Source organism: Drosophila montana, unplaced genomic scaffold (genome assembly GCF_035044405.1).
Source record: "Drosophila montana isolate Dmon_TW-CO22-7 unplaced genomic scaffold, ASM3504440v1 contig_1853_1, whole genome shotgun sequence".
Taxonomy (NCBI): domain Eukaryota; kingdom Metazoa; phylum Arthropoda; class Insecta; order Diptera; family Drosophilidae; genus Drosophila; species Drosophila montana.
In genome coordinates, this window is record NW_026996772.1 from 853,936 (window position 1) to 867,281 (window position 13,346).

A 13,346-nucleotide genomic window follows, 5' to 3' on the forward strand; every position below is an offset into this window, starting at 1 on the left:
AAAAAAAAACCTATCAAATATTATTATTATAATTAGTATTAATATTAATATAATTAATATTATTATTATTATTATTATTATTAATATTATTATTATTATTATTATTATTATTATTATTATTATTATTATTATTATTATTATTATTATTATTATTATCATAATTATTATTATTATAATTATTATTATTATTATTATTATTATTATTATTATTATTACTATCATTATTAGTATTATTGTTATTATTATTATTATAATTATTAATATTATTATTATTATTATTATTGTTATTATTATTATTATTATTATTATTATTATTATTATTATTATTATTATTATTATTATTATTATTATTATAATTATTATTATTATTATTATTATTATTATTATTGTTCTAATTGTTATTTTTATTATTATTAATATTTTTTTTGTGTTATTATTTTGCTTATTTATAATATAAGTAGTGACGAATTGGCTACTAAGGTTTTCGATCCCGGATTCCCGATGTTCAGTTCCGCCCTTGCTTATGATTCTGCTTGGCAAAAAATTGAAAAATGCCCATTAAAGAAAGGGGCTTGAAACAGTATCCACAAATGTTCTGAATTCTGTCTTCTGCTTTCATGTTATCGGACTTGACAGAGATGCTGCTCTCAGCCGCTTGTACAGTGCTGGACATTGTTTTGGGACAAGATGCGAGAACGCTAAACAGTTTTGTCAACAAAACAGAATTTGAAATTGATGCCTCAGCGGCGGCAAATTTTTGTATTTATTTTTGTTTATTTTTATTTATTTCTTTATGACAGTTTAATGACTAATTCGAATAGTGAACATGCGAATAATGAATATCATGTGCTTAAACCCAAACTCAGCCCAACTAACGCTTCAGTTGACCTACAGCGCGTACGTTGACGCCAATGGGGAACTCAAAAGCCCACTTGGCCCTGAAAAGACCTAAACAAATGCGAACTTCCAACCGACAACTATCTAGTTGTGATGGCAGGTTTTATGGTGACGTAAAAGGTCAGTTAAACATTAAAAAAAAAACACTTAATTGGAGTCGATTTGGATTTAAATAAATTTATACAAAGCTCGAATCCTTAGGTATACACGTTTAGGTATAAATGTTAACTGGTTAATTTAAGTATAAGGGCATATTTGATCAAACCATTGACCAAGGTATTCAAAGTTATGCATAGATTCGATTCATCCAATACAACTTTTGCCAACAGGAAGACGAGCTTGTCATTCTCAAGACATTCATTTTTCAAATGAAAGTATCTTAGTGTAATAAGTCTCCTCTAGTTACTTAGAGTGTAAATATACTTGAGTCTGGGAATGCCAATATGGCTACATCGTTTATTTCTCCAAAATATGTGGATCAATTACAGTAAAACATCTTTATAATAAATAAAATGTAATTGAAGAAAGTTCTTTTTTTGTGTAAAATTTGCAATACCACAAGCTAAATAAATGAATTTGATTTATAGAGAAGTTATAAGAAATAAACATATTAAAGCATATTGAAATGTTAAATATGCTTTGGAAACATTGAAATAATTCAATTTTCTATAGAAATGTTTGGCCCAAGATCTGTTTTATTTGTATGATTAAAAAGCGTGCATACCTTTGTAATTCTTGATATGTGGGTCATTTTATGTTCTTTTCTTCAACTGCTGAAAGGACTATATTTGAATTCGGTTAATATAATTTCTATTCCTCAAAGAAAGTCGGGCAGATTTAAGCTTCAGTCAGACGAAAAAAAATCCCCGTTTCAAAGTGGCTCTAACAAAGAAAAACAAACACACACACACACACACACTCGCACGCACACACATCTGCGCGTCGTAAGCAGTTGGGCATCTGGAGGCAGTAATATGGTCATAAAAAAAATTTGATAATGTGATTGTCTTTTTATTTTTTATGAACTCATCTAGACGCAAACGAAGCTCGGCTTCAGTTTGGTGTTTTTGTTGCTGTCGCTGCTGCTGCGGCAATAGAAAACAAGTTAAACGAGAATAGCTGGAGAGGAATACAGGTAGAATCAGCAGCCACCAGGCCGGGCCGGTCTAGCCCAAAAACCTGTACGAAATTCAATTTCTTTCCAAAAAAAATGTACAATAATAATCATCCCAAGCTTCACTTCGACGGCGACGCCAACGCCAACGCCAACGCAGACGCCGCAGCCTCAGCCGCAGCCTCAGTCGGCAGCTAATCAATAAAGCGCGTTAATTATTGTTTGGTTTAAAGCTTGATTACAACACCAGCGAGGGGCTTAGAACGCCAGTGAGCGCTTAACGCAAAGCACACGCGCGTGTGTGGGGGACCCAGAAGCAAATACAAGCGAGCGAAAAAAATACAAAAAATAACCGAAAAAAAAATACAACAGCAAACAGCGAGAAAAAAAAGATACGTCGAAAACACGACAATAACAGCGCACGATAAAAGTCGCCAGCGGGCAAAAACGCGCTCATTGCGTGCGCTGTTTTCGCAACGGTAAATTAGCTAGCGCAGGAACCGCAGCACAGATCCACAGATACTGGCAACGGATATCAGATACAGATACACACAGATACACAGCTACAGATACGACGTCAGGATGAGGATGCGCCACGCATTTGCTGGATTAATTGTGTGTTGGCTGGCAGTTTGTCAACCGCAAGGTAAATATTTTTGTGCCTCGGCGCAGCGCTAACAACAATAGCAACAACAACAGCAACAACAACAAGAGGAACAGCAGCAATAACAATAGCAACAATGGCAGCACGAACAGCGGGTAGACAGGATAATGACACCAAAATACACACACCTACACACACACACACACATACGCATACACGCACACGTCTGCGTACTTTTAGGCTTTGATATTACAGCAATAATTGCAAAATTATCGCTGGATTTTGCGCCAACGTGCGCAGCATATTGACGGACGAAAAAGGACAGCAACAACAACAGCAACGAGAACAACAACAGCAAGGACAAAAAGCGCAGTCTCCAAAAGGATAATGAGCAAAGCAGCCACACAATGTGGCAGGCTGAAAAGCTCTAGCGTTAAATAGTCGCTCAAAGTCAAGTGTGATTACAACGCGCACAACATTTACTCACGCTTACAGTTTAAATAATGCGACAACAACAACAACAACAACTAAAAGCCATTTACATACGTCATATATGTATGCTATATATATATATATGACATATATATGTGTGCAAGTAGAAAGCGCCCAACGAGGCTCGACTCTCCCGCGACACATAAAATGCTGCAAGAACTGCTTGAGAATTACAACAGCAGCTCTTAAGCTGCGTCCGCAGTTTTGTTTTTTGGTTTTTTTAGTGTTTTTCAAGTGCATTTTTTCATAAGTTTATATATACTGTGTGATTCCTAAGGCAATTACATTTTATTTATTTCATTTTTTTTCTGTGATAATTACTTTGTGATAGCTAATGACAATTTTGCGTAAATGATTTGTACAGTAGTAAAGCCCTATAAAGGCTTAGCATGTGACAATATCAATCTATACTCGGAATATAACAAAGGTTTAAGAATTGTGGTTATGACTCCAAAACATGACAAGAGCCAAAATCTTATCGAATGGCATAGGACTTTTAAAGTAAAAAAGTTTTCATTTTTTGTATATAATTTTATAATTTCTTTTCTTCTCTTATTTTCTTTTGTTTTTATCTATTTATTGATTAAGGAGAACTAAATACGTCCACTTTTTAAAAAACGTATCACATTTTTTCATTTTCGTGATAAAGAAAACTTTTTAAGCCGTTTTTAATGACAAAATTCTTTGAGTCACAACAACATAACCTTAAAAAAACTACTGTTTATATATTTTATTTATTTATTTATTTACATGTAGGATAGTTTAGTTAAAACGAACTAAACCTTCGGCTATTTACAGGAGATCTAAGTGTAATTTGAGTGCATATGTAGATGTTTTCTTATAACTAATACAATATTGTATACTGTTGGTATACGTTTCTCTCTAAATATGCTAAATATTAGTTTTCAAAGGATTTTCTATAGAATTGATTTCTGCAATTATTAAGCATATATTCCTCAGAGTGTGTGTGTGCGTCATGCACACAAATATCTAAATATTTGCGAGACAATTTAAGCTTAAAATATTTGCTTGCAGATAACATAATTGCAATACTCTATTTCAAATCATTTAGTGGAGTAAACTAAGATTCCTGGAAATACATAAAATTTGCATGAGTTTGGCTCTCTAGAGTTTCTAAAAGCAAAGCGCAGAGCACAAAACTTTGCCTAAAGTTGGGCACGGCTCAAAAAGCAAACAGCCAGCAAAATTTCAAAATAATAATAATGGAAAAAATAGCGTGCACATTAAATGATATTCAAATTAGAATCAGTCCAAAATAAAAAAACAAAAAAAAAAAAACCCCAAAAAACAAATAAAGCAGCGCGCCGAGCGATGCGTGAGGAACAAGTTTGAGGAGTTCTTTCAGCCAGTTCAGATGTTGTTCTTGTTGTTGTTTCTGTTGCTGAGGGGTGTGTGTGTGTGTGTGTGTGTGGATGGGTGGGGGGATTATAAATGCATGGAGCTTGTGATATGTTTACCTTAAATATCGCACAACAAATAACAAAGTTTCGCCAGATGGGCGAAAACTTTTGCATTTAACTTATGGTCGCATCTCAAGCTGAACTCGCACCTCACACTTTTTCCATCTCTCCTTGTCTCTTTCGCACACTTTAGCCGAGGCACAGTTCGCTCCATTCGGCCAGCCCGCTTACGGCGGACAGCCCGGCTTCTTTGGAGGCGGACGCTTTCCACGTCAGGGCTCCGCGTCCAGGGCCAACACGAATGCCTACGAGCGCCAGGTGGACCTTGGCAACAATGTGGAGTACACGCAGGGACTATCCAACTCGCGTGCGGTAACCCGGCAGAACGGGCAGCGCATCGTGTCGGACAGCGAGGCGCGCACGCGTGACGTGGATCTGGGTGGACTGCAGATTGGGAATACGTTGACGCGCACACGCACCAATGCGAATGGTGCGGTGAGCGGCGGCCTGGCCGATCAGTTCCGCATTGGCAACTTGGGCCTGGGCGCCTCCCTGTCGCCGGACAACCTGCGTCAGGGCTTCGGACTGCAGCGCGGCGCCGATGGCGATGTGCGCCTCGGCCTGGGCCTGCTCAGCCTCGATCTGGACAACAATGTGCAGAACAGCAACACGCTCGGTCAGGCGCAGGTCAATGCTCAGGGCCGCGGTGCTCGCGTCGGCTCCAACAGCAACAGCCGCACCAACAACCAGCAATTCGGTGGCGTCAATGTCAAGGAGACCTTCAGCAACTCGAATGCCTATGGACGCACCCGTTTCGGCCAGACGTCCGCCAATGCGGGCGGGTTTGGCGAGAATGCGGCCACGCGCGGCGTCAACTACGGCAACTTCGGCGGCGGCGGCTTCCGACGTCGCCGCACGCCGCAAGTCGCCTACCGCCCGCAGCAGCAGCCGCTGGCTTTCGCTGGAGGCAATCGTCGCGTGGCTCGTCCCAAGCGTCACGCCCAGTACGTGCCTTTTGGTTACCCTCAGCCCGGCTACAATAACTTTGGCTATGGCGGCTTTGGAGGTTTCGGCAATGCTGACGCCGCGGAGCGTCCGCGTCGCCAGTTCGGGCGTCCTGGCGGCTTTGGCGGATTCGGCGGCTTCGGTGGTCAGGGTGGCTTTGAACAAGGCGGCTTTGGGCAGCCGGACTACTATAATCAGGGAGGTAAGAGACGCGGCCAGGTTCACTCCTCTGGCAATGCAGGCGCCCAGGGTGGACCCGGCTTCAACCAGCAGGCGGGCAGCAATAACTTTGCCAACCAGAACGCGGACGGCTCACAGAATGCGGGCAGCAGCAGCATCGGCTCCAATCTCGCCGAGGACGGCAGCAGCGGCCAGGTGAGCTCCGCCAACACGAACCAGCAGTCGGGTCCCGGAAGTTCGACGAACGGTGCACAAAGCCAGGCGCTCAATTTCCAGGCCGGCGAGCAGCAGGCCTCCAGCTCGAATGCGAATACCAAGCACACCCAGGTGGGCAACCAGGAGACCATCGGCTCTAACAGCGGCTCCACGGCCACTAACAACAATCAGTTCGGCAGCTCTAGCAATACAGCCAACACGGACACGCAGATCGTCCGCGACGGCGACCAGGAGACGATCACATCCGGCGCCAACAGCCAGTCCATCTTCCAGGGCGGCGCTGACCAGGGCAACGCCGCTGCCAACACCGCGGCGAACATCAGCTCGCAGGTGGGCGCCGACGGCTCCGTAACGAACTCAGCCTCCAGCAGCGCCAGCGCCAGCAGCCAGAATGGCGAGTCCGCCAATGCGAACGCCAATGCCAACGCCGGCGGCAACGGCAACGGTGCCGGAGCGGGCGCCAATGCCAACGGTGGCGGCGGCAAGCGCAATCGCGGCGGCGCCGGCAATGCCAATGCCAACAGCAACGTGTTCGGCGGCTTCAATGGCGGCTTTGGCTTTGGCCGTTAGTTATGCTCAGTCAATTTAAACAGCACCACCAGCACCACCACCACAACCACCACCTTTTTGCTAAATGCTCACTCTAATATTTTGTGTTTTTTTTTTATTTTACAACGAATCACTTTAAGCACTCGAATAAAATGTATTTGTTAATTTTAAATGTTGCTGCACCAAAACGCACTCATGGGCGAGAGGTCTTTTAGTAGATGCGGGAGGGAAATGTGCACATTTTGTAATCACTGCTATTTCACGTATTTCACCTGTTTCTGCTCGTTATCGATTAATCGATAAGTATCGATTACTTTTCACTTTTGATTTGATCGATTAATTGGTAAAGATTGATTCTTCTTCTCAGATTTGATCTGTATTTTTGTAATTCAAAGTATCGATTATGTTTTCATAGTTGATATACATTTATGTTGTCGAACAGTCGATTATTTTAAATACTATATCGATTAACTGATAATTATCAATTATTTATTTCATCTTTAATCTATAATTTTCTCAATTATTTATCAAGCATTATTCTTAATATTTTATTATGGATTATTGCATTAGTTGGGAATATCGTCAATTGTGTTTTCGTGCAATTTGTTAACATTTACTTGGTGATTTTTCGCACTCGGATTTGCACATTTCTGGCTGTGAGCACGATCGATGCACAATCATTGCATACTTTGAGGCAGCCGCACTAAACCCAATATTTCCCTCTCTTTCTCACTCTCTCGCTCTCATTTTCTGTGGCCTGTGCAGTGCGCTACCGCACCCAGCAGCAGGTGCAGCTGCAGCGCTGGCGTCCGAGACCCCGGAACAGCAGCTCGGTTGGAGACAACATCGAGTATTTGTTTATAAATCGATCGTCGCGTCTGGAGGACTTGCAGCCGGTGGTGAACACTTCGATTGATGCGTTCGGGGACTACGATGTTAGCCAGCGACAAGGCCGCACGTTTAGCATCATCTCCGACTGGATCAGCAATTTGTTCGGCTCCTGCGTCACGCCTTGCACCATGGAGGCCTATCAGCAGAATCGCTGCTGCGAGACCTATGTCTTGGGACCGCCGCCGCCACCGCCACAGACGTGCTGCTTGGTGCCGGGACCGCCACAACAGTTGCCACCACCACCACCGCCGCCACCTCCGCCGCTGCTGCCGCCACGCCCGCTGCCGCCACTGCCACCGCCACCTCGCTATCCCATGCCCTATCCGCTGCCCGGGCCGGTGCTGCCCGGCAAGAATACGCCAGTCATGGTCATAGCCACGCCCATCAATTGCTGTACAGTGTGTACGTACACCTACTATGGACCGCCTCCCTGTGGTCGCTTCAACTACAACAACTACAACAACTACAACAACAATAACAACAACAACAACAACAACAGCAATGGAAACAAGCGAGTGACTATCTATGTTCCACCTCCGTACTACGGTCGTTGAGCATAGTTCGAAAATCTAGCTATTAAGAGCCTAGTGTTATGAGCCGGCACCCCGTAGATTATAGTTCAGCATCTTATTGTCTCTGTCTATCCCCTTTCTATGGTCGCCTCCAGCCTCCCCTTTGTGGCTGCTTCTGGTTCTCTGATAATCTCGAAAAGTGCTTTATGTCAGTTTTTGGCTCTCGGCCTGTCAGAAATGCGGCAAAAACAAACAAAAATAAAATAAAACACGTAACAGAGTTGGGGGCAAAGCTTGCATGCCAGACATATGGGCATGCTCCTGCTGTTGGAACTGGAACTGGAACTGGTACCGAGAACCGGCAACGTGCAGGCGCCTGCAACGAAATAAAGTTGCGCTCTGCCCTAAGCCAAACTCGGGCCTAACCAGCTTCTGTTTAAGCTGGTGCCTCTGCTCTTTTATTTCTTTGTATATAAGTAGATATCTACCGCCGAAATATCGTGTTATCTATGCTCTAAGAAATTAATAGCTTGGGCTTTGATATTTGTTTATGTTCTCTTTATTTTTTGTTTATATATAGTAAAAACACGTTTTTGTTTATTTTTCTTATTTTTATATGGATTAATATACTATATATATATTTTTTTTTATAATTTTTTGTTTATGTGAATGCTTCTGAAATTAAAATGGCAGGGCTCCAAGAATATCTTTCCAGACATGTATAGCTTTTGTTTATGTGGCGGCGTAATTGTCTTCAGATTTTGCTCAGGTCTTCTCATTTCTCTTTGTCTATTATTAAAGGTTTAATTTTCCATTTATTTTCCTACATTTATTTCTAAATTAATAATATTATGGAAAATTAACTCAGGAATTTACTAGATGTTTTGGATCATTTGTGATTTGGATTTTATATTGTAGATCATTACATTTTAGCTTGGACAAATGAAAAACTTTTAGATAATATACTTATTGGGATTCGATTAAGTTATAAAATATCGAACTAGCTTGACTAAACTGGGATCTTAATCTAAATCATTTTAAGCCGTACGAAAATTGCAAAACTTTTAGATACTTTAAGACTGAGCTTATGAATTTTTAGCAAGGATTTGTAAACCGTAATTCCTAAATATATAGCCGCATGTGCATATATCGATAAAGTTGGTATCGATACATTTGTTAGCGCATGCAGAGTTCGCTGTGCGTGTGCCGGAGCTTTGCTATCTTGCGGCCTTTTGTTGTTGTCCATTTTTGCGATATGTGTGCGCTCCTTTGTTGTGCCTTTTTGTGCCGTTGACTTTGTGTGTGTGTGCGTTGTTTTTTGTCGGCTTTATGCACGTAAGGACACTGAAATTTATAACAGCCTGTGCCCAGGCACAGGTCTCTGACAGAGTCGCTGGCTGTCTGGATGGCAGCCACAAACGACAGGCTGGGATACGAGACACGGAACATGGGACATGGGACATGGGACATGGGCACAGGCACAGGACACGTCACGTCAGCGACACAACAAAGCTGATAACTGCAGGCTCTGCGCCGCCGTCGTCGTCGTCAGATTCTGATAAGCGCTGGAGAAACAAGGTCGGCCCCACATAGAAGTCGCAGCTAGCCGGAAGCAGAGAGCCCAACACATCGCGCGCCTTTGTTCATTTCTCATAATGTTAATTTATATTCAGTTCAGTCTAAGCAAATAGCATAAAAAAAAAATAGCCGCATGCCGTGCAGTGACAGCCGGGTAGAGGAGGCGGGACACAGAGATTGTAGAGGAAAGCCAGAGCCGAAGGAGCTGCGGAAATAAATAGTTGGCACAAGCCATGGACGGTAGCCTTGGATGGGCGCCTTAGTTGTAGAATTGCTGATTGCGACGACGCGCTGGGGTGGCGGCAACGAAGCGGCGCTCGCTGAACACCTCCTGGCCGGGTGCGCCGTTATCTGTGGCCGAGTAGAGCAGGAGGGGAATCTCCTCGACGCTGGTCTTCTGCTGCTGCGCCGAGTTGCGCACGCCGGAGCGGAGCAGCTCGTTGCTGGAGAGGCGGCGAGTGCTGGGGCCGGTCGAGGCTGGTGCAGCGGCCTCCGGAGCGGGCACAGTGGCGCCCTCTAGCAGCTGGGTATCGTCGTTGTCGTTCTGCTGCAGTGGCGCATCCTCGGGCTGGGCTACGGCAATGGTGTTGCCCACTGGGGCACTGGCGCCATCCTCGGTCTGAGTATCGTCGGCAATTATGGAGCTGCCCTGGAGCAGCGCCTCAATGTTCTCCACATTGGAGAGACCGTTGATCTGGAGCTGATCGTGCAGCTCGCTCGGTATGGCAATGGCCTGGACATCCTTGTGGCCAGAAATGCCATTGGGCGTGGGAATGAATTGGACATTCTCGGGTATCTGATCGGTGGGATAAACGGGCACCAGCTCGGCCTCGTTATCGTTGCTTGACTTCAGCAGGATCAGCGAAATGGGCACGATCTTCTTGAACTTGAGCAGCACCAGCTTCTTGATGGCCACCGCGCCAGGAAAGACGCGACTTTGTGCGCCATGGGGCTTGGCAATCAGGCCGCGCTGCTGCTGCTGCTGCTGCTGGAAGCGGTGTCCAGCCACATGGCGAGCTAAGACACACACACATAGAGAGGGAGAGACGGTTTTATATGGATCCAATTGCAATATTGGCAGCTGCTACTCACCATCGCTGACGGCGGCCAGGGCCAGGCCAATGGCCAAAAGGGTAAACAGTTTGATTGCCATATCGAATGCTGCAGTCGATTCCAAACTCTGATCTGATCGCTGGTCTGTGTGTGCGTCGCTGGGTGAGAGCGTCTATACAATGGTTTGACTGTTGCCCTAGCAAAGACATTTTATACAGGGTAGCCGCTTGGGGCCACGGTTCTTGCGCGCGATTCTTTCACTCGGTAATCATAAAATCACAGACAGCACAAAAGAAATTAGGCGAAAAATTAGTGCCACCAAATAAATGAAAATGGGCAAAAGAAGAATGAGCCAGCCGTATGCCAGCCAAATGGCAAATGCCAAATTTTAATAAACTATGCAAATGTCCCTCGCTAATTTATGCAATCGCGTCGACGATGGCTTTCTGGCTGCTTTCTGGACTGATTCTCCAACTGGACTGTGGACTGCGCATGCAGCCAACAACTGCTTCGGCTTCTCGGGCCGGGCGAGTCGTTGACCACCAGCTGCATTGGCCAACCCCCTCCCGATCCCTAAGCACACGCCAATTCTCAGACAGCCAAATCTAAAGCTGAGCCCCACAGCTGAAGTGAACCGCATTGCCAATATGTCGCCGCAAATATCTGAGGCGAAAATTTGCATTTTGGGTCGTCGCCATCGGAAAGTTACCAACTATCCAGCTCGCAGCAGTTTTATCATTTTTAATTTGTAATTTTTTTGGGTCAAAAGTGAGATTTTCAAGAAGTCAAGCCAAGTTTTTGGGGCAGAACTCTAATCACGCATTTGTCAATGTTCGCCCGAACACGACCCCAATATCTATACATTTATAATGTAACATGTCAGGGTTCGACCAGCCATATCTTTGCTTTCTTATTTGCACAATATAATATATGGCTGAGTTTTGACATATTTGTTTTTCAATACGATTTTCTAGCCCACACGCGTTGCGGGAGTTCCCCTTTGCAAACGCATTTTTTATTTGTTTACAGCCTAATTTGTTATTTATTGGATTATCACACTGGAATGCTGATCAATTTTAGCGAATTATAGAAACCTCCTATGGGCTATAGATCGAGATCTAATGTCGAACTCTTGAGTTTTTCATGCCACAGTTGCCCCAAAATGATTGTTAAAAGGGAGTCCTACAAAAGAGAGGAGTGCGGCACTACAACTGACATGCTGAGATGGAGCAGGGGCTCTCTTGGTGAGCAAGAGTTGCTCCACATTTTGCATGAAAAGGAGAAAGCCCTGATCTGATCTGAAGAGACTAACATGTGGAAACACATGCTTCCCCCTATCCGAAGTAAGGGCTGGACACGCACAGGCAATAGGCATAGCTGTTTAGTCTGCCTCCAAGCGGAGCCTGCAGTCTGATGATGATATTTGACTGTATGGTGGTCGAAGTCCCCTGCTACATCACCAGAAATTAACTGATTCTTTCTGGAAATAGGATGGACTTGGCGGAGGCCCATGGCGCAAATTAAGAGGGAACCTGAACCGCCTCTTGCGATCCTTTGCGTCAAAAGATTTCGGAGTGACCAAGGAGTCAGCAAAGTGTTCACACCTTATAGATCGAGAGCAGCTGGAGACAGTTCCAACAGCCTGCTACAAGCTTAGAGGTTATTCATTGTGAGCAGAGTGCTTCAAATGAATATATTGTGTATGGTGTCTCTTAGATCTTTGCCGAGCTTTAATCTGAACCAACTCCCAATGGTGTAAGACACACATTTTTCAATACCAAAATCAATTTTTTAAGTTATTGTTATTTTATTTCGTATAATTTATAATACCTAAACAACTTTTTCTTTCATATTATATATGTATTTATCTCTATATATAAAACTGTTTGTCCTGACTGACTGACTGACTGACTGACTGACTGACTGACTGACTGACTGACTGACTGACTGACTGACTGACTGACTGACTGACTGACTGACTGACTGACTGACTGACTGACTGACTGACTGACTGACTGACTGACTGACTGATTGGTGATCAACGCACAGCCCAAACCGTAAGAGCTAGGAAGCTGAAATTTTCACTGTAGCTACCTTATGTGATGTAGGTGCACGTTAAGAGGGTTTCGGGAAATTCCACCCGCAAGTGTAGCAAAATCGCGAAAAACGTTTGTATGTAACTTTTTTGTTTACCATCCGATCGGCCTCAAACTTATTTTCAAAGATCTTTGTTCAAATTCATTTAAGGGGTGTTTCACACTTTTCGAAAAATACGTTCCTCCTTGGTGGAAATGGAGGTCAAAGATTTGGTGGGTGACGTTTTGCGCTCAAATTCATTTCCAGAGATCTATAAGAAAAATCATTTGATACGTGTTTCACACTTTTCGCAGAATTCAAACTTCTTCGGGGGGAATGCGATTTAAAGATTTTGTGGGCGAAGTTTTAAATTGTGTCCGATTTGCTTCAAACTTATTTTCAAAGCCCTACATAAGAACTTAATAAATACGTATTTCAGCGATTTGGGAAATTCCACCCGCAACAGTGGTAAATTGGCGGAAAACGGTTTTATGAAAGTTTTTGTTTACCATCCGATCAGTTTCAAAATCATTTCAAATTTTTTTGAGAACATTTTATAACATACGTACCACGGGCAAGGCCGGCTTATACCCGCTAGTATAAATATATTTTTGAATTAATATATTATATATATTATAAAAATTAATGAATTAAAATGAAAAAGTCATCATTCGAATTTATTTTACAATCTTATCGAGTCCAAATGTTTCAAGAGTCTTAACTATATACTTAAACTTTTTATAGTTATTATAGGCTAA

At 43.3% G+C, this 13,346-nt stretch overlaps 2 protein-coding genes across 2 annotated transcripts; one reads left to right on the forward strand and one right to left on the reverse strand.

Annotated features, from left to right (window-relative positions):
- Window positions 1-2,292: 2,292 nt before the first annotated feature.
- Window positions 2,293-8,162, forward strand: LOC135441145 (spidroin-1). The gene is made up of 3 exons (XM_064700634.1): window positions 2,293-2,657; window positions 4,722-6,494; window positions 7,244-8,162. Exons 1-3 carry the CDS (start codon window positions 2,594-2,596, stop codon window positions 7,921-7,923), a joined length of 2,517 nt encoding a protein of 838 aa, XP_064556704.1. The 5' UTR covers window positions 2,293-2,593; the 3' UTR covers window positions 7,924-8,162.
- Window positions 8,163-9,718: 1,556 nt separating this feature from the next.
- LOC135441193 (uncharacterized) lies at window positions 9,719-10,612 on the reverse strand. Its single transcript, XM_064700691.1, has 2 exons — window positions 10,552-10,612; window positions 9,719-10,476 (listed from the first exon to the last, which is right to left on the reverse strand). The coding sequence occupies exons 1-2, from the start codon at window positions 10,610-10,612 to the stop codon at window positions 9,719-9,721; spliced, it is 819 nt and encodes a 272-aa protein (XP_064556761.1).
- Window positions 10,613-13,346: the final 2,734 nt, after the last annotated feature.